The sequence below is a fragment of the Hakea prostrata genome, chromosome 1 (assembly GCF_041222555.1).
Source record: "Hakea prostrata isolate BN-2017 chromosome 1, UWA_Hpros_2, whole genome shotgun sequence".
Lineage (NCBI taxonomy): Eukaryota > Viridiplantae > Streptophyta > Magnoliopsida > Proteales > Proteaceae > Hakea > Hakea prostrata.
Window position 1 is genome coordinate 51,379,856 of NC_142600.1, and position 22,400 is coordinate 51,402,255.

The 22,400-nt window shown below is 39.0% G+C and overlaps 1 protein-coding gene across 1 annotated transcript in view; it reads left to right on the forward strand.

The window, feature by feature from the left end:
- The first annotated feature begins 3,178 nt into the window (after positions 1-3,178).
- Positions 3,179-22,400, forward strand: part of LOC149029110 (Ribosomal L18p/L5e family protein) — a 42,710-nt gene continuing 23,488 nt past the window's right edge. Inside the window, exon 1 of the mRNA XM_089140428.1 lies at positions 3,179-3,459. Within this exon, the coding sequence (XP_088996554.1) occupies positions 3,301-3,459 (159 nt within the window). The 5' untranslated portion in view covers positions 3,179-3,300. The remainder of the gene's footprint in view (positions 3,460-22,400) is intronic.

The following is a 22,400-nucleotide window of genomic DNA, read 5'->3' on the forward strand; positions in this document are numbered from 1 at the left end:
TATATTGATAGTATGAAACCCTTTTGGGATACTTATGGATGCACCATCATGTCTAATGGATGGACCGGCCCGATGAGAAAGTACATCATCAACTTCATGGTATACTGTGACTGGAGAACTGTCTTCTTGAAATCAGTGGATGCTACTGGTCATATGAAAGACCACAAATATATCATGGGTCTCCTGCAGGATGTGATTGAGGAGGTTGGTAGGAAAAATGTTGTGCAAATTGTCACTGACAACTGCTCCAACTTTAAGAAGGCCAGTGAAGTGTTGATGGCTTCACCTGATTATAATGTTTTGTGGACGCCTTGTGCTGCACATTCAATTGACCTAATGCTGAAGGACATTGGAAAAATCAGCATTGTCCACAACACCGTTGAGAGGGCAAGACAGGTAACCAACTTCATCTACAATTATAACGTTGCTTTGGCAATGATGAGGATATCATGTGGAGGTGAGTTGGTGTGACCTGATCCAACACGAATTGTGACGAATTTCGTTGCCTTGAGCAGCATGCAAGATAAGAAGTCGGGCCTCAGATCCATGTTTGCATCGCAGGAGTAGTTTGATTGGGCTGGATCCAAGTAAGATAACTATCTACTATTTCATCTTATAAAGTATTATATTTATATTATGAGTTTATGATTATCATGTATGATATCTATTGTCTATTGACTTAATGAGTTTGTGATAATTCAGCACGGCCAATGGGCACGAGGCACAATACACAATATCATCTGATGATTTCTGGAGATGTGTTACTGTGGTGTTGCAGACCATAGATCTTATTGTAAAGGTCATGCGTATGGTGGACTCTACCTTGAGGGGACCCACTATGCCCCACTTGTATGCATCCCTTGAGCGTATGAAGGATGCTATAAGGGCAGCAAACCCTAGAGGACATCGGGCTTTCTTAGATATTGTTGATGCACAATGGACAGCTCATCTGATGCATCCTCTGCATAGGGTCGGTAAGTAAATATTCTGGGTTGTTGATTTATAGTTGTAGACTTGTGAGCTTGTAGCATTGTAGGTATTGGTAGTTGGTACTAATTTTAAGCTTTTTTAATTATGCAGCCTATTTTCTAAACCCTAAGTATCAATATAGTCAACATTTTGGGTTGGACACAAACCTGTTGGATGCCCTGTTATAGGTGATAACGAAGTTGGAGCCAGATGAGATGCTCCAATCATTTTGCCACAATGAGGTGAGACATTGGGAATTTCAAATGATTAGTGGGTTGTATTTATTGTTTAAATAATTTAGATAACCAATCAATACTAATGATTGTATTATTGTAGATCAAATTGTTTAGGGATGCATTTGGGTCTTTTAGTGGAGCTGTTGCTGTACGGGCAGGAGAAACCAATGATCCATGTTAGATACTTATATAGTTAGATCCTTAGATGCATAAATGTTTTGACTTTTGAGTTTCTAACTTAATGTTTTTGTGATAATGCAGCTGAATGGTGATATCTCTATGGCAACAATGCATCAAACCTTCGAAGATTGGCAATCAGGATTTTGTCTCAGACTTGCTCGGCCTCTGGATGTGAGAGGAATTGGAGTACATTCAGCATGATCCACTTCAAGAGGAGGAACCGGTTGGGAAGCCAACGTCTAAATGACCTTGTATTTATTCACTATAATATGAGGTTGAAGCTGCAATATGCCAGGGAGCAGGCTCAGAATGATAGGCAATACATCAATCTCGATGATATATTTGATGTGGCCGAAGATGAGCAAGATCCCCTCACTCAGTGGATGTTGGACAGGGGTGAGCCGATATTGGACCAACCTAGAGGGAGGCCTGACCCAGAACTAGCTCAAGCTGCAGGGGTTAATGTGGATGAGTTTATGGCCACTCAAGAGGGTCAGGCACATGCAGAGGCAGCTGCCACTGCTGATGAGGATAGGATCATGGCACCAGGCACGGAGGAGCGGCAGGATGACGATCCAGATGACACACTCCCGCCTAGTCAAACTGGTCGAGATGATGATGATGATGGTGGTGGTGGTGGTGGTGGAGGAGGCATTGGAGAGCGTCTACATGTTCCACTACCAGAGACACAGTAGCCCCCACTCAGATACACTGGGGAGAGTCATTTCGATCATGCCACACAGGATTATGATCATGGTGGTGATTATGAGCGTGGTCGTCAATATCCTGATACGAGGCCGAACCACCATCAGAGGGGGGCTGGCCATGACGGCCAGCAACAGCACAGGAGGTGGTTATGATTATGTTAATCCTTGGGATGCGGCGATTGAGTCAATGGGGTCCATGAGCTTGGATGAGTCTGTAGGCTCCACAGCAGGTTATTGGCCTATGGGTAATTATGGTGTCCCTCTCCCTCCTTCACATGGACAGTATGATATGGGAATTAGTATTCCCTCTAGTTCTTCATATCATGGGAGTTATGGTGTCCCTCTCCCTTCTTCACAATTAGAATCATTCGTACGAACAAGGGCATCTGATGGCATGCAGAATGTTCCTTGGCCCTATTCTCACTTCCCTCAAATTGGAGTTTTCATGGCGGCAGAAGATGACCGCTATAGAACTGCAGTTAATGATTATCTAGACAACTTTCAATATCGTATGAGATGGGATGAGTATGTGAATTTGTTGGAGGGGGCATCATTGGAGACAGTCTGAGTCACATGAGTTCGATCCACTTAGACACAGTACTTGGTACTGAGAGTTCTAGATTTTATATGGTTGGATGACTCTATGAATTTCAGTATTTGTACAATGAATTGTAGACTTTATATGATTTGGTTTTTATGAGTTTTTAGATTTTTAGTTTTGAGGCTTTCGTCCGCGTACAGTAGGACATGGGTCGATTAAGAACATTAGTTTATGTGATGTTTTAGGTCAAAATAACACTCCCAATATGTTTATTGCCCTCAAATTAGGCTACACGTCAAATTTCAGGTCAAAATTACCTGAAATACCCTTTGAAACAGGAGTTTGATGAAATCGAACCCCAACCAAAAGTCGGGCGACTTTTGGCGACATGACGCCTGAGTAGCCGTGTCGCCAGGGTCCGACACGGCGACACGGGTCGACATGTCGAACCTTGTGTATAGCATATTATATTTATTTTATTCTTTACCTGATTGTATTATATATAAGATGAAGAGGTAATACAAAATAACTTCTACACAAAATCATCTTTCCCACTCTGGTGACGTCATCTTTTGTCTTCGTTGGAGTTTTCGAAAATAAGCGGAACGCAATCGTCGCCCGATTTCCAGAAGGGAAAAAGGCACAGACGAGACATAAGTCGGAGAACATGGCGTGCATATCTTCGGCTCCATCATTCCTTCTCACTTCTGAGTTTTGTCAAGCTCGTGGAGAAAAATCCAATTCACTTTCGTGGGTTTCCACATTTCCCCGTGTGAAAATTTGTGATTACTCTGTCAGAAATCCATCGTCAGTGGTGCCCAAGGAAGTGAGTATTTCTCATCCTCAGATCCCTAGTACGCCTTCCTCTGTCCTTTTATTTTGCTCTTATAATATTTTCTTTGAAACCCTAAACATGATGGTGTAGTTTATATATCAAGCTGGGAAATTGTATTTCTGGTTGTCAAGTTTTCTCCCCCAGGAGAATTTGATCCCCAATTTGTGTAGCCTTAGTTGGTAGTATGAGAATAAAGAACCCAGTCACTTCCATGGGAACTACATTACACCATATTTCATCAGAATAATAAGGTAAATTAATGGGTACAAGGCATCTGAAATTTACTGCGATGACTTGATTATTTAAAAGTCTCACTTGATATGGGTTGGGGTGTGCTTCTACTGCAAGCATAGCCTTCTAGATGGAGAGCTCAGACACTACATCAGAGCTACACCCATTATCAGCAATAGCTCTGATTGTAGATTTACCTGCCCTCAATCGAGTATGGACAAACTACTACTACTCTAATCTTCTTCATCATTCTCAGTTACCAACATTTTGGAGAGGATGTTCATGGAAGGATCATACAAAGTATCTTTCACTAGGGGATCCTTCTATTAATTCTTCCATGGCTTTGGCCACTGCTGGCTCATCTAGCTTTCACTTCTGGGCACCTTCTATGTCCAGTTCTTGCTAGTTCTTCTCGCTCTAATACCATTGATGTAACCCAGGGTCTGGGTTAGATCTTCCAGGACTCTCTTTAATAAGAACTAACAAATAATGAGCTGTCCAAGGATTAGGATATGGTCTGTGGGTTGACAAGGAGATGTTTTTGAGATCTTGGGAGCTTATGGGTCTCCTACGGGAGGTTTGGGTATGGTATGGGATAGTTAAAAATTACTGGTTAACTTATGGGGGTATTTGTTAAATTAGGGTTTGTAGGAAAAGGAATGGGATGCTCTAGGGTTTGATAGGAAAAGGGAGGGAATATCCTAGGGTTAACAAAATTGGTATGTGCATGGTTTTGGGATGTTTTGGAGGAAGTAATGGATAATTAAAGAAGAGAAAAATCCCTAGGTGTGAGGGATTAGGGTTTTATCAATTAAGGAAAAGGGTGGGAAAGGTTTGGAAAGTCTATGGTTAAGGGAAGGGAAGAGGAAGTATGCAGTTTGGTTCTTGGAACTTCAAGGATGTTGATATTTCTTCCTTATTTATTCTTTCTTTCTTTCTTTTTATTTTTTATTTCTTGTAATTCTGCTGCAAGAATCAAGAAAGTAAGAAAACAGAATTTTTAAAAGAAACAAAAAGGGGAGAGAGGGGTTGCCACAAGATCCAAGGAATGGTGGGGTTGCAGAAAATTCTGCAGCTATTTCTTGGCTTTTGCAGGCTAAAGAAAAGGAAAGAAGAGGGACAGGAAGATTAGGAAAGGCTGCCATGGGGCTGGGGGGCTGGGAAGACTGGCAGATGGAAGGGGAGGCTTCCTTGGTTGGAACTTGGAATGCAGGTTGGGGAGGGGCTGTACTTACTTCTTGGAAGCTGTGGCTGCTTGCTGGAATTGTTGGTTGAAGGCTGAAGATGGTTGCTAGAATTGCAGAACTGAACTTAGAAGCTTGAAGAATGGAAACTTAGACAACCGCAAGGTCCCCCTCAAAAGAACCCTGCCAATACCTCCTTGGTTGCAATACTCTCAGTACTTTTATTCATCGAACACTGATTTCTTCTATAGTAGACATGAGAATATATAGCCCTTATAAGACTCCAAAGTAAACCAACTTCAAAGAGACCTAACTTGACTCAACTAGGGTTTCTAATGCAGCACAACCAGAAGTTACTGCTCAAGCTACAGTAACGTGAACAATAACCTAGAAGATAATTTTCATATTTGGCGGCCCCAAATCTAGCGTGCGAGGAGATAATTTAGCCCCAAGTTCAGCTTGCAAGGAGATAAAATGGGAACGGTTTTCGTGGGAATTTTAGAGATAGTTTAGGATTTATTTATTTATTTATTGGGATAATTATGTATTTTTAATTCAGGTAGGATATATAAGATCAGTTTTTTAGTTAGTTTCATATTCTGAAGAGTCCTAGTATGATCAGTTTTTTTGCTAGTTTTAAATTACCAAGAGTCCTATGATAGCTGTTTTTGTATTGAAGAATGTCTGTTTTATTATTTAAACACTTGTAATCAGCTTATTGAGCATGCAATAGAAATATGAATTGAAGCTTTAGCTTTGTGCATTTGCAGCCCTCCTCTTCTCCCTCTTTGTCTCCTCTTCTCTTCTTCTTCTTATGAGTGTTCTTATCCTATTCTTCTCAGACTTCTCCTTATTCCCCCTATCTTTTTTTTTATCATGTCCCCCATTAGTTTCCTTTACAAGTTAGGAGACCCTTTACAAATGAATAACAGCCACACATGACCAAAGAACTTAAAATAAAAGACCTAATTATCCATAAAGAGTCCTACTTAAAAGGAAGACTCTATGACACAAGAACTCAACTACTAACTCAATCTAAGAATTCAAGACATGACTGGACTCTGAAAATTAAAACAGAAATTCTGAAAATGAAATACTCATTAAATTAAGGCTGGAAAATGAGCAAATTGTCCTACAAGGGTTTCGCCAGCCCTGGGTACGCCATCTTCGTTGGGCGTTGAGGCCCAAATCAGGGTTTTGGGAAGTGGCTGAATTCTGGTTCACATCATCTTTGCCCATTGATGTAGGAGATTGGAAATAAGGGTCCAGAGTTTCAAATTATTCCATCCTTCATGTTGTTCTATTTTTATTATAATTTTTTATATCATTCTGCTTTTCGATTTTTCAGAATGGAGAATGGGAGAGCTAGGAGCATGAAAACCCATCTCAAACTTTGAAACCCAAACTTTTGTACAATTATGCATTAGTAGTTCTTTGTTTCCCACTTTTTAGCTGCTTCATTGTTCTAGTGAATTTTTCCTATGTACATCTAGTCAAGTTTACTTGCATAACCTCATCCAAGTAGGTTCAGATATTCATCCATTCCTATAACTGAGCTTTTGCATGGAAATATGTCTGTAGCCACTCAATGAAGACGTTGGTCACACCTTCATCTTGCCTTTCGCTCATCTTCTTTGATCTAATGTGTGATCTATTTGTTATCTGAGACTACATTTATGTTAACTATTGACGCAAATCTACTTTGTTCTTTGCGATGTTTCATCTTCATCTCTCTCATCCAAGGCGGATCATATTTCTTGGGTTTGGGTCTTCTAGTTATTGCTTTACATTGGAACTCATGCTCCAAGCCTCCAACATTCCCAATTCTTTAATGCTAGATTTTTATATCCTTCTCAAAAACCTTTGTGTGCAAAGCTCTTCTGTGTCTAGACATTTAATGCAAGGTGAGCATGCTTACCTCGATCATCATTTCTTTTCAATTCACTTCAAACAATTCACTTCAAAACAATTGGTTGCTTTGTTTACAATTTATGCATCATCCTACCATTCTATTGGTCATGCTTCTTGGGGTTTGTCCACTTTTGAACTTCTTGCTGGTTACATGGAGCTTGAGATTTTTTGCCGGATAGGCAATGCATTAGGGTCTATATACTGTTAGAATATTAATAAAATATTCCTCAAAGGTGGGCATTATTTATTGTATCTTATTCTGATTTGGTTTCCTTATTGGTCAAATATAGAAGACATACGGTTACTAGAACTCTAATATGGACTGGCTATTGTGGGCTAATAGGGACTGTTAGATCTTGATGGAGGATCTAATGGATTTGCCTATATAAGGATATGTTAGGTCCCTCCTCTAGTCCTAATTAATCACTCATTATTCTCTGCACATAAGGATTGATTTTAGTGTTTAGGGATGAGCTTAAAGGAGAAGCTCTTAGTAGCAAAAGATAGTTCGTTGTTTGTAGGAGACAAAATAAAAGATTCCGTTGTGTTCCGTTTCTAATGGATCGTAAAGAAGGTATGTTTTATGACTTTGTTATGTTACTATTTCGGTGTTTTTAATCAATCTATATAATCTTGGTTGGATTTAATGTTCCGTATACATGTCATGCAGAGGGTTTCAGGCTCTCATATTGTTCTGCTTGGCAACATTTGGTTTTCCTTGCCTTGTAAGATGGGGTTTTATGCTTAGGTTAAGGTCTAACCTCTCTTTCCCGTGGTCATTAGAGGTTGTTTTTATGATGGATCCCTCTAGGTGTTTCTCCTCTCTGGGGTTTTCTCTCAACTCTCCATATATTTTGGGTTTTGGGGGGGGGGGGGTGGGGTGTTTCTCATCCCTTAGCTCTCTCTTCCAATGTCTTAACTTCATGAATACGAGAGTTTTAGTCTCAGCGGTTCTGTACTTTGTGGCTGGTTACGTCATGAACCCTTCTGATTTTCCGCCTTGTGCATCTTCCCTTCCCCAATTTTCCCATGGCACTAGTACTACCGACAATCTCACCTCTGACTTTGCTTCTAAACTAGACTTACCTGTGTGCCTACATAGAAACTGTAAGTATCACCCCAAAGAAACTTGCAGATATGAGAAAAGGTCTTAGATTCTTTGTGCTTAGCTGGGAACCTGATGGGGGTGACAGACAACCTCTATGGTTTGCAGAACATGTCTAGCAAAGCTTGGCAGCCTTGCTCTGTGCATGTAGTAGAATTCATCTGGTTGAAGGTGCATGGATAGATTTATGGTTAAATTTTCCAATGCAAGGAACATGAATGTGGTTCTTTTCGCACAGCCATGGGTGTATAAGAATCACTTGGTCTTCCTTCAACCTTTGAACCAATTTGTTCCTGCTGACCAAGGTTCAAAATCTCGTGAGATTTCTCGCAAAATCTTGACCTTGGCGAAATGAAGCATTGGTCTGAAATGAGGTTCAGTCAACTGATTGAATCTCGATGATATCTCGACGAAGTTTCAGCATTTTGGTTAAATTTTGATTAAATTTCGGAAATTTGGGTGCAATTTTGAAAATTGCAAGGGGTTGTATACTATAATTGAGATTTGACTACTCTGTATTTGTTCTTGCATTTTAATGAAAGTTTTAATGTTTTCTTGTATATCCATGTTTAGATTTGTGAAAATACATGATCTAGTTTTGTCTGCATGCAACTGGGCATGTGTGAATCAAGAAGACTAGTTTCTCTTAGGTTTTAGTAAAAAATGATGTTGCCATTGTGTTTATTGGCCTCAAGTTAGGTTGTACACAATAAATCAGATAGAGAAATCCACCTAAAACCCACCAAAACACTAGACTGAAATATGGTACATTATTGTACCATGTTTGGCCAATCTTGGTTGTGTTGACCTTGTCGAGACACTAAGATGAAACGAGATTTTGGACATTGCTTCTGACAAAGCGCCATCCCCAGATGGTGTTATTTGGATCCAAATAGTGGACTTGCACTGGATGTTCCACGAGAGGGACATTGTATGCAATCTTCTCTAAAGCAGGAAGGGTCCTCAAAATTGAATGTCCCATGACCTGGTTTCTTCTGTAAAGTTGGAGATGAGTGCTAACAAATCTGCTGTGGTCTTTGGCCATGAATTTAGCCCAAGTGGAATCTGCCCCAATCGCTTGAAACTTGGACACAAGAGCTTAGAATGTCCTTTTCTAAGATCTGCTTCTTCCACTGCACTCTGTGATATGAATCTTATTTCCCAAGCGTGCAGTTCCTCCAAGGAGAGCCAATCTGCTGCCTGAAGTCTGTAAGATTTATGATGATCTTTTCCTTGGTACTCCCATTGCCGATCCTATGTCTTCAGGGGATGTCCCTAACCCTCCCACCACCAACTCCCACCACCAATGCCCCTTACACCAAAGAGAGAGAACTTGAGATAATACACAGCTTTCTGATGATGGACACATTTAGTATGCGTTTGGTAACTTTTCTGTTTTGAGGGACCAGTTCTTTTGTAAAACTGTTTTTACACGTCTCTGTGCTGAGAGACAGTTTTTGTTTGAGAATGGGCATTTGATAAATCCGTTTTAAAAATATATCTAGAACACTATTAGAACAAGTTGGTGTTTGATAAACTCATTCTAAAAAATAAAAAAGAGCATCTATAGAACATGTTGCTAATTGATAAACCTATTATACAAAATATGTTCCTAATAATAAAAATTTACCATTCACTAAAATTATCACTTAAATCATGCCATAGACACATAGTATGGATCTAAAATCAAAATATTTATGAAACAAATAAAAAAATTGAATTAATAAGAAATAAAAAGATCATAATAAATAAGTACATAATAGTATTCTTCCCTCTTTAAGAGGAGAGAAAGGTATAGGTTAGGGCATGGAGTATCTTAATTGGTAGCCTGTTCTATCAAATCATTGTTCCATTTTTAGTAAAATGAAATCCCTTTTTATGTTGCCATAAAACATGGAACACAATTTGTATTTTTTCACTTCCATTCTTCTATTGGTTGATTGGATGTAACAGAAAATGAAGCCGTCCATAGCCAGTAAAGATGATATTAGGGCCTGTTTGGTTACATGAGTCTGAAGATTTCAAATATTTAGAGATTTCAAATCTATATATTTCAAATCTATAGATTTCAAATCTATGGAGTCATAATTTATAAAATTAAATGTTTGGTTGTGGAATGAAATTTGTGGATTCATCCTAAAAAACTATTTGATCGACGTGACTTTTGTGAATGTGCAAATGTATAGCTTTTTTGAAATTTCTGGATTTCACCCCTTACCCATAAATCTACAGATTCACGTTTTTAGTGTAAAAAGGTGAATCTCTAGATTTCATGAATCTGGAGATTTTTACAACCATACGAGTATAATTCTCAGATTCATGAATCTAGAGATTTGAAATCTCTGGATCAAGTAACCAAACAGGCCCTTAAATAATTAAATTGGTTCGGGGAACTTGAAGGTGGTTAATCCAGCACAAATAATATTGCGACATATGACAAGCTATTCCATGCTTGTCTATCACCACCTGAAATGCTTCTCTTTGTTCCTCTCTCTATTGCTTAAAAGTTTTTGAAGCTTGACAAGCAAAAACAAAACAATCAGATCCAAAATCTAATGATTTGAAGACTTCGTTGAGAATCCACCTTGAAATACATGTTAGAACTTCTACCTGAACACACAAATGTTAGAACAATGTATTGATCCTGTTGGATTTGAACCAACATACCCTGGAAAGTTCCAAGTGCTCTACCTTATTAAGTTGAGGATTCACTTTGAATATAATCATTAGCGGGTGATTTTGCTTCTATATCCGAGTATTCTCATTGAGTCAAACATCTATATAACTATTATTATGAAACAATATCAATTTGACCAACAACAATAACTACTAAAAAATATCAATAGACAAGGGAATCCTAGGATGATAAACTGACAACAAGAAACAACGGATTTCAAAACAACACCAAAACCAACCCCAAACCCCCACAATACATAAAAAAAATTTTTTGGGTGGGGGGGGTGTGTTGGTTTTTTTGGGTTCGGTTTTAAAGAGGGTGGCACCCCACACCTAAACCCCAAGAAATAACAACAACAACAACAACAACAACAACAACAATAAGCCTTTTCCCAACTAAATGGGGTCGGCTACATGGATTCTTGCCCTCCAATCAGTTCTGTTCAAGGCCATGCTAGATACAAGGCCTAAGCTATACATATCCTTTCTCACCACTTCTCCTAAGGTTATCTTAGGTCTACCCCTAGCTCTTCTAGTTCCTTCAATATGGATTATATCACTTCTCCGAACAGGAGCATTTATAGGTCTCCGTTGAACGTGGCCGTGCCACCTCAAACGACTTTCTCTAAGCTTATCACTTATGGGAGCAACTCCCAGACCAACTCTAATATGATCGTTTCTTATCTTATCCATCCTAGTTTTGCCACTCATCCATCTTAGCATTCTCATTTCTGCTACACTGAGTTTATCGATATGATTCTTTTTAACAGCCCAACACTCTGCACCGTACATCATAGCTGGTCGGACAACGGTCCTATAAAATTTTCCTTTAAGCTTTAATGGAATACGCCGATCACATAAGACCCCGGATGCACCTCTCCACTTCATCCACCCTATTTTAATTCTTTGGGAAACCTCATCTTCTAAATCACCTCTTTTACTTATGATTGAACCTAGGTACCTAAAACAATCACTCGACGTAATCTCTTTATCGTCAAGTATCACCACTTCATCATCTCGCCCGATCATGACTAAAGTTACAAACTAGATATTCCGTCTTCGATCTACTAAGTTTAAAGCCTTTTGATTCCAAAGCTACTCTCCATGATTCTAATTTGGTATTAATCCCCACTTGGGTCTCATCAATCAACACAATATCATCCGCAAAAAGCATACACCAGGGACCTCATCTTGAATGTCTTTGGTTAATTCATCCATTACCAAGGCAAATAGATATGGGCTTAAAGTTGACCCTTGATGTAGCCCAACCGTTATCGGGAATTCCTTACTTTGTCCCCCCACTGTTCTAACACTAGTCACCGAACCATCATACATATCCTTAACTATATCTACATATTTACTTGCAACACTTCTTTTCTTTAGTACTTGCCAAATTAACGCTCTAGGGACTCTATCATAAGCTTTTTCTAGGTCAATAAATACCATATGAAGGTCTTTCCTACATTTTCTATACCTTTCCATAAGTCTCCTAATTAAGTAAATAGCCTCCGTTGTAGATCTTCCCGGCATAAACCCAAATTGGTTCTCCGTGAATCGTAGTTAAGTGTCTCAACCGGGTTTCAATTATTCTCTCCCATAATTTCATCGTATGGCTCATCAATTTAATGCCTCTATAGTTATTACAACTTTGAATATCTCCTTTATTTTTGTAAATTGGAACCACAACACTTCTCCTCCAATCATCCGGCATTTTCCCCGTGCTCATAATCTTATTAAACAACTTAGTCAACCAAACTAGTCCATGGGTTCCTAAGCTCTTCCATACTTCAATTGGGATTTCATCAGGACCTTGTGTCTTGCCAAGTTTCATCCTCCTTAAAGCTTCTTTTACTTCGGACATCGAAATTCTACGTATATAAGTTCGGACACCAGTGCCTTCGTGAAAAGTGTAATCGTCCGAAACATAAGTGCTTGAAGAATGCTCATTTAGTAAACTAGAGAAATAGGTTTCCCATCTTTTCTTAATATCCTCCTCACAAACTAATACTTTACCATCTCCATTTTTAATACATCTAACATGGTCAAGATCTCTACTCTTCCTATCCCTCATCTTAGCTATCTTATAAATAGATTTTTCCCCTTCCTTTGTGCCCAACTTATTGTATAACTCTTCATACTTTCTTTCCCTTGCTTTTCCCGCAATTTTCTTAGCTTCATTTCTATCTAACCTATACCTTTGAAGATCCTCAACATCCTTAGTTCTTTGCCATGTCTTAAAACTAGCCTTTTTATTCCTAATGGCAGCTTGAACCTCACTATCCCACCACCACGTCTCTCTATAAGAATGGATCTTTCCTTTTGATTCACCTAGAACATCTTTAGCCACCTTCTGAATACACATAGCCATCTCATTCCACATTGCATTGGTATCCCCTTTAAAATCCCATTTTCCTTGTTTGACTACTTCATTAACGAAGGATTTAGAGTACTCTCCTTTCAAATTCCACCATTTTATTCTCGGGATAGTTTACCTTAGACCTTTTATGTGTTCTTGGGACTAAGCACATATCCAAGACCACAAGTCTATGTTGTGCGCTTAAGCTTTCCCCCGGTATCACCTTGCAATCCTTGCACAACAATCTATCAGTCCTTCTAGTTAGGAAGAAATCTATTTGGCTTCTATGCTGTCCACTTTTGAAAGTAATTAAATGCTCATCTCTCTTTTTGAAGTAAGTATTTATAATAGATAGATCAAAAGCAGTAGCAAAATCCAAAATTGAAATCCCCTCGTCATTCCTTTCTCCAAAACCATATCCTCCATGAACACTCTCATATCCTCTTTGATCTTTTCCAATATGTCCATTTAAATCACCTCCTATGATAATCTTTTCTCCTTGACGAATTCCTTGCAGTAATCCACCCATATTTTCCCAAAATTCTAGCTTTAGACTTTCATCTAGTCCTACTTGAGGTGCATATGCACAAATTATATTTACGAACTCTTTCTCCATTACAAGCTTGATAGCAATAATCCTATCACCCACTCTTTTAACATCCACCACATCATTTTTTAAATCTTTATCCACTATTATACCCACTCCATTTTTATTTGTTTTATCCCCAGTATACCAAAGTTTAAAGTCATCCAACTCTTTGGCTTTTTTACCCCTCCATCTAGTCTCTTGAATGCAAGCTACATTAATCCTTCTTCTCCTCATAACATCTATCAATTCTAAGCTCTTACCAGTTAGAGATCCTATGTTCCAAGATGCCAATCTAATCCGATGCTTATGGACTAGCTTCTTTACCCGCACTCGTCCACGGCGCGGGAACCCTTGCCTACTTATCACCGCATCCGGGCGCCGATGCGACGCGTCGCTTACAGGGGACGCCCTAGCTAACCCTTGCCCACTTATCACTACACCCGGGCCATAGTGTAGCGCGTCGCTTCTTTTGTCGGGGAACGCCCTAGCATAGCTTTTATAATATAAGGTCGAATCCATGAAAAAAGGTTTGGCTAGATTTTTTCCGGTGCCGGCTGCCGACCTGACGCACCAACCCTCCTCCTTTACCCGGGCTTGGGACCGGCAGCAAAACACTTTTCGGGGGGGTGAAGCTTCATCAGTGCCGAATTTTTGTAACATTACAATCCTGCTTTAAGATCAGAAATAATACGGGGAAAAAATGAAGCACAAAATCCTTCTAAGATTGAAAATTTAAGTATAGAAACGTTAGCACAACTCCAGTTCTTCTCCAGGGACTTTTCAAAATGCCTGAAGATCTGTCTTGTCCGGCTATCAATGGGTGCTATAAGCGCACTCCAAGCATCCGCAGGAGGCTTCGTGGACCACATTTTCGTCTCCCACTGACGGTGTCACATCCTCTTCAAATAAGAAGTTGGACCTAGATAGAACTTCTCCAGTTTCTGATGACGTGCTACCATCTGTATAGTTTAATATAACATACAAAGAAAAGGAATGAGTTCTGACGAATTCAGTAAGGATAACACATTTCTCATACATATGCCGACACAATTAGCAATGCATATATGAAATGAATGATATGCAATAATATGAATGCTACTAAGATCTAACTATGCAAGTCTCTAGATAGTTGACAGACATGCTTTAAGATATAATACCAACCCTCCTCTAGGTAGGTCTAGTCACTATGATCCCTCACGTACTGGTTACCTCTATTGGGATTCTGGATAAAAGGGTTAAGTCCTCATCAGTCGTCCATGGCTGGGGTTTAAGTCAACACTCTCTTACCACGACCATTGGCATGAGTACTGGCGCATGTCGGGGTTTCTAATCCAATGCAAGTCATAATGGTAACATACTATATGAAGTCCAGATACTTCCCCTATGGCACCAACTTACTCAATTCCACATCCTTCGCAACCTAGGAATGCGAACCCTCAAGGACTGGCTACCGCTGTTGGACTCCACTCTCTAACCCTATGTTCATCCACATATTATTGGGGCGGAAGGCTCTTCATGATCCCTCACGACTCCCTGGCTGCTCCTTGGATGTCCATGAGTCCAACCCTAACATATGCAACCCTACCATTGCATGATCAACAGTGGACCACTGAGTCTTTGCACGGACTGGTTACTGTTGTAGGATGAAACAGAGTCACATCACCATTGTCACGGGTCATTCGGCTTCAATTCCCCTATCGAAAGGGTAATAGCATGGAAGGTACCATGCAATCTAGACTCCCTAGGTATGTCATCCAGCAGTCATAATAGTGCTGGAGTCATCAGTGAGCATGTGTCCTATACTACAACCCTCTGATATCCCAAGCATTGGATACCCAATTGGATACCCTTCCATCACAACTACATCACATCATTCACTATCATAACATAATCAATTGTTCAATATCATAAAGTGATAAAGTATATTGAAACAACACATACAACATGTATTCAACAATATAATAATGACTTACGCAACTACAACAAGTTACATTATTAATGAATAATGTAAGAAACAACTGATTCATCATATAGCATGTCATTGCATATAAACAAGAAAGTGCGTCCTTACCTGTAATTATGTAAAAGCTTACTAAAATGCAATCAAACCACAATTACAAGACTTCTAGCAAACTCAGAGAACACCTAAACATAGGGTTACAAGAATATATTAAGGACATGAGTCAAATCAAAGCAAAAACCAAACTCACATAGCCACTGTGACCCAGCCGGTTGCTTAGGCCGGTCGGTTGGGTCAAGCGACCGCCCTTGTTACAGACAGTTTTCGAAGTCCGAAATTCTAACTTTTAATCATCCAATTCCAATGCGATTTTGGGATGATTCAAGCCCGAATTTCATTCTTAATAAGTCTATAACAAAGGTGCAAATCAGTAACCTAAAATTATAAAGATTCATTACCCAATTCATCTCCTTTGATTAGATCCATCATTTATTTGAATGCAGGGATTTTTTTTCGGATAGGATCTCCTGAAAATCATTGATTAGGGAATAGAACCAATCACAATTAGGTCACCCCAACATAAAGGAGATGGATCTAATCCATTCTAAAAGCTGAGGGAAGAGAATGGAGTGAAGGGGATTCATTTACCTCAACCAGATTCGCAAAACAGATGGGGGAATGGATCCAGATCGCAATCCACGCTTCTCTCGCCTTCTAGCATGTGTCTTCTGCCTCCTAACTGTCTATAGCAGCAATCCTGAATATAATTATGAGTTAAAAGGACGGGGTTTGCTATTTATAGAGGACAGGGGGCAAATTAGGGCAAATTCCCGTAAGCAGACCATGTCGGTCGCTTGGGGCGGGTGATTGCATTAATCGCCTTAAGTAACCGCCTCCTAATACTTTTCAGTACATGGGTGCTTTGCTTAAGGGGTTGATCCCTAACTCCAACCTAACCCTAAACCACATATTGGGAAGGTCTTATCTTCAATCCGGACGCCTTCAAACACCTCTTGATTCTGACTAGAACTCCACTTTCCCAGCAAGGCTGGATCTTCAACAAGAGAATCCAGATCCATGGATTAAGGATATGGATCATGGACTTCAATCCGGATACTCCACAACTTAATCCGACTTGATCTTCGGGTTATCGGATCTGCAATATGGATTCCAAATTAGAAATACGCAGGTTGTTACAAATATGCTCCTCTGGGCTCGATGACCTACATGTGGGGAAGATGAATTAGACAAATTATCTAAAGCAAGAGATGACAAATTTACAAATTAGAATTGATTAGCTTCATTGGAATATGGTAGTCAAATAGAAAGATGCCATTTGAGCAATCTTAATCGTTAAAATACTACATATTTTAAATGCTACCTTTGTTCATGGGAAATGATGGAGTTTCTGCGATAAGCGAAGGATATAAGTTGAAACATCCAAGCTCAGATACCCAATATCAAATGACAAGGCTGTGCCCAGTGTATGAGACTTACCCCCACTATTGAGTCTTGGGTGGATCATGATGTATGCAACCTCACCCCTATTTATACAGAGAGGATGTTCCTTGACTATGGAGCAACCATAGTAAAAAGAAAGTAAAGAACATAATATTTGTCCACAGGGTTAGTGGTATTACAATTAGAGACTGCTACAATAAGCGAATTATTAGGCTTCTTAACAAAAAATGAAATGTTGCAAGTAAATATGTAGGCATAGTTAAGGATATGTATGATGGTTCAGTGACAAGTGTAATAATAGTAGGGGGACAAAGTAATGAATTCCTAATTACAGTTGGGCTACATCAAGGATCAACTTTCAGTCCATTTTTGTTTGCACTTGTAATGGATGAATTAATCAATGACATTTAAGATGAGGTCCCTTGGTGTATGCTTTTTGCTGATGATATTGTGTTGATAGATGAGACTCAAGTTGGGATTAATACTAAGTTAGAATCATGAAGAGCAGCTTTGGAATCAAGAGGCCTTAAACTAAGTAGAAGGAAGACATAATATCTAGTTTGTAACTTTAATCATGATAGGGCAGATGATGAAGTGGTGAAACTTGATGATAAGGAGATTCCTCTGAGTGATTGTCTTAGGTACCTAGGTTCAATCATAAAAAAATAAGGTGATATAAAGGATGATGATTCCCAAAGAATTAAAATAGGGTGGATGAAGTGGAGAGGTGCGTCGGGGTCTTGTGTAATCAACGCATTCCATTAAAGCTTAAAGGAAAATTCTATAAGACCGTCGTTCGACCAGCTATGATGGACAGGTGCGAGTGTTGGGCTATTAAAAAGAATTATATAGATAAACTTAGTGTAGTAGAAATGAGGATGTTAAGATGGATGAGTGGCAAAACTAGGAAGGATAAGATAAGGAATGATTATATTAGAATTGGTTTGCGAGTTGCTCCCATAGGTGATAGCTTTGAAAAAGTCGTTTGAGGTGGCACAACCACGTTTAACGGAATCCTATAAATGCCCCTGTACGGAGAATTGATATAATCCAAATTGAAGGAAGTAGAAGAGCTAGGGTAGACCTAAGATAACCTTAACAGAAGTGATGAGAAATGATATGCATAGCTTAGGCCTTGTATTTAGCATGGCCTCAAACAGGACTGATTGGAAGGCAAGAATCCATGTAGACCCCATTTAGTTGGGACAAGGCTGCTTCTTCTTATTTTTATAAAAAAAAAAAAAAAAAAAAAAGAGGAAAAAAAAAAAAAAAAAATATTATGAGGAGCATAGAACAAAAAAAAGGAAAAAAAAAACAAAAAATGGGGCGAACAAATTCCATTGAAACTTGCGAAATTTTCACCGAAATTTCCCATTTTGGAAAATGCGAAACGAAATTCATGGGGACCGAAAAAAAATCCTCAGTTTCGATCGAAACTGTCGAAACTTGTCAAAACCTCGAAACCTATCGAAACTTGGTTCAACTCAATTGGACCAGCTGGTTCATGAGGAAAAAAATTCCCAAATTTCGTGGGAAACTTGGGAAATTTCGTGGAAACCTAGGAAATTTCGTGGAAACTTGGGAAATTTCGTGGAAACCTGGGAAATTTTGTGGAAACTTGGGAAATTTTCCTATAAATTTTGTAGTTTTCCCAAATTTTTAATCTTTTTTGTTTATTTCATGTTTCCCCAAATACCCACGACAAAAGCCCCTCCATTAGGACTTCCCTATCCAAAGTGCGTATTCCCTCAGGTTGGTTATCTTAAGCATATTGATGACCAGACTCATAAAGTTACAGTTGTCGATTAACTTGACAACCATAGGCATTAAATGTCATGGGATATCTATGTTCGTTGGTTGGAGGAGAGGATGTTACAGGCATAGTACTACTCAGCTCACAGGATGAATCCACTCTTGGCACTCCTCTTAACACTAAGTTGCATTTTCCTTTTATTGTCAACTATTTTGAAGTTAGAAATTATATATTGAATGTTATGTGCTTAAGTAGTTAAGTTTATAATGTACTTTTTGGACAACTCTACATTGATGTTATGTACATTGAATGACATATCTACATTGATTTTTTAGCAAAATACAACAAATGTATTCTTTATAGTCTAATTAGCTTAAATACAGGATCTCACCCCAAAATACTCTCTAAAACCTGTCAAAACTTGATGTTGAAACTTGTACGGAAAAGTCCTCGGTTTCCTCGAAATTTCCCAAGTTTCCACCTAAGTTTCCCATTTTCACCCGGTCGAAACTTGAGTTTCCCTCGAATTTTTTACCATGCTTTATCCTATAAATTTTGTAGTTTTCCCAAATTTTCAATTTTTTTTGTTTATTTCATGTTTCCCCAAATACCCACGACAAATACCCCCTCCATCAGGACTTCCATATCCAAAGTGCGTATTCCCTCAGGTTGGTTATCTTAAGCATATTGATGACCAGACTCATAAAGTTACAGTTGTCGATTAACTTGACAACCATAGGCATAAAATGTCATGGGATGTCTATGTTCGTTGGTTGGAGGAGAGGATGTTACTGGCATAGTAGTATTCAACTCAGAGGATGAATCCACTCTTGGCACTCCTCTTAACACTAAGTTGTATTTTCCTTTTATTATCAACTATTTTGAAGTTAGAAATTATATATTGAATGTTATGTGCTTAAGTAGTTAAGTTTATAATGTACTTTTTGGACAACTCTACATTGATGTTATGTACATTGAATGACATATCTACATTAATTTTTTTAGCAAAATACAACAAATGTATTCTTTATACTCTAATTAGCTTAAATACAGGATCCCACCCTAAAATACTCTCTAAAACCTGTCGAAACTTGATGTCGAAACTTGTACGGAAAAGTCCTCGGTTTCCTCAACTAAGTTTCCACTTAAGTTTCCCATTTTCACCCGGTTGAAACTTGAGGTTCCCTTGAATTTTTTTACCATGATGAGGAGAACCTCATATCCAAGAAAAAAGTTGTAGAAACCTGACTTGGATTTGTTATTATCGAAGTTTTACAAAAAAGTAAGGCCAGCAAGCTTGGTAATATAACAATCTAGACATATATCTACTGATATTGTAGGAATCAGTATGACACAAAATTTAAGCATCTAGATTTAAGTCTTTACTTCTCTGTCCAACTCACCCAGATCATCCAGTAACCACAAGCCAATAATCTTTCAGCACCCAAAGCAAAACATAATGGCTTTAGATGGTTCAATCTTCTGAAATAACTAATAGAAAGGGTCAAGGAAAATAGAACATTAAAACTAGAAATTAGTAAACACAAATCAATTGGCAACCCAACCTCTGATTTCTGCGTCAAATGAAGCTGCGGCAGCTCTAACACAAATTCAGCATACACACCAAAAGCCCAAAGAATTCTATTGACAATGTAATGATCAGCGTAAGGATAGATACAAAATCTTAAGAATTATTAACCATTAAAAGCAAATTTTGTTGGAGAAAATTTACCGCTCAATAAGTTCAGCGAAGATGAGCTCGAAGGGGGGGATGTAACCAGCCAAGGACAGCCCAAGAGGGGCCAGAGCAGGGCCCAGCTCACTAGCAGTTTGAGGCAAGCCTGGGGGGGGACCAACATGGGTATTTTGGTCATTACCCACCAATGGTTCGAGTCCTATTTAGTTGGAAACAGGTCCAGCTCTTTTTGTGGATTACTTTTCTACTTCTCTTTTGTTAGTTAGAATCCTAGTTTATGAGTTATTTAAGAGTTTTATTTTGATTGGGAGTTGTTTGTTTGAGTCCTAACTATCTTAATTAGCATGTGCTTTTTAACGTAACTTAACGTTTAACTAAGCATGTGTTTAGTAGATTGAGATCTTTAAGTAATTAGATGCCATTTTGAGTGTTTTGGTCAAGAGTTGGGGTCCTCATCTATTAGGGAATCCCAACCTAAGTGAAAGTCTCTTTTTGAAGGCTATAAATAGCCCATTAGTCCAATGTAATTTTCAGTTTTGAATTAATAAAATTTTGAGTTGAAGAAAGACTTGAGAGAAGTCGTGGGTTTCCCATGGTGGGGGGGCCTGCGGCTGGATTATGCCAATGTTATTGCAGTTTTGAAAGTTCTTCTTCAAGCTCCAGCAGCAACCTAATTCAAGCCTCCCCTAGTAAGTACAGTCTCTTCCCTCAATATCAACTGATCCCAGTCGCCTCCCTCGCTTGCTTAGACCTAGAAACCGCTGCAGCCCCATCGCTTAAGCCAGCAAATGTCTGCACTTCGTCCTCTACCTTGGAAGAATTCTGCAGAATTTCAAAACTTCTGAAAACCCTAATTTCGACAAACCAGACCTTCTTAGACCTTCTAAATCCTTGAAACCCAGTTCCGAATTTACAGAACCAGCAAAGACTGATGCAAACCCTCCCTGGACGAACCTACCTTAAACCCTAATTTTGACTTTTGGTTCAAATTCCAGATCGGAAGTCTATTCACAGTGAAGTTCAGAACTGATTCCAGTTACAGGAGGGTTATCTAAAGCTCTAGAGGATCCTAAGACCCCTGAAACACCCATCCCTTTAGCTGGAATTCCTGGGCAACCATAAACTCTAGGGAAATTCCCAAATTGTCCTTAGCCCTAGGTTCGGGTTTACATCAAGGGGGTTGTTGTGGAATAGAGAACCAATATCAGCCTTTTCTGGTCGTCCATATGAGACTCACATCTATCCATAAACCAAACAAAAAAACCATAATTTGAGTAACCAAACTACCTACATTTCATATAAATGGGAAAAATCCACTTACAAGATGATATATCACAGTAACCAAAGGCCTGTCGATTAAACACAGATAAACAAGTTATTAAACGAAAACATTTTGCGGTGGAGAAAAAGCATCCTGTAATATGACAACACATTAAAGATGATAAGGACTAAGATTCCCATTAAGGGAAGCAGTGATGAAAGAAGGATGAGTGGAATTAATTTCAATTACCTGAGGGAAAGATGTAAGGGATTTGCCGCAACTTGGCATCATTTGCAAAGGCAACGTACCCATCACCGGTGATTCCCCAGTATAGAGGAACTTTCCTGAATAGATCCTGTTTGTTCAGAAAACAAAAAATAGAGGGAAATCTTCAATGCTACCCAAAAAAGGGGAAATTGTGCATTTAAAGAGGGTGATCCACTTACAAAAGCGACAAACAAGGTGGAGGTAGAGTTGTCGAATAGAATGAAGGCGAAGTTGCCTTCAAGGTGTCCAACGACATGGTTGGGAGGGTAAGGGGCCCAATCACGAAGCACTTCTTGTAAGCTTCAATCCCCAACATCACCTTATTGACTGACTTTGCCTGACCATACTGTTGTCTCAAGCTCCCCAAGTTGTCCAGAACCCCCTTAAATAGATAGAACATGTCTTTTTTCACCGTGAACGATTTGCATCCATCACCCACCAACTCAACTGATTAAATAATTGAGATCAACGTTATGTAAGAA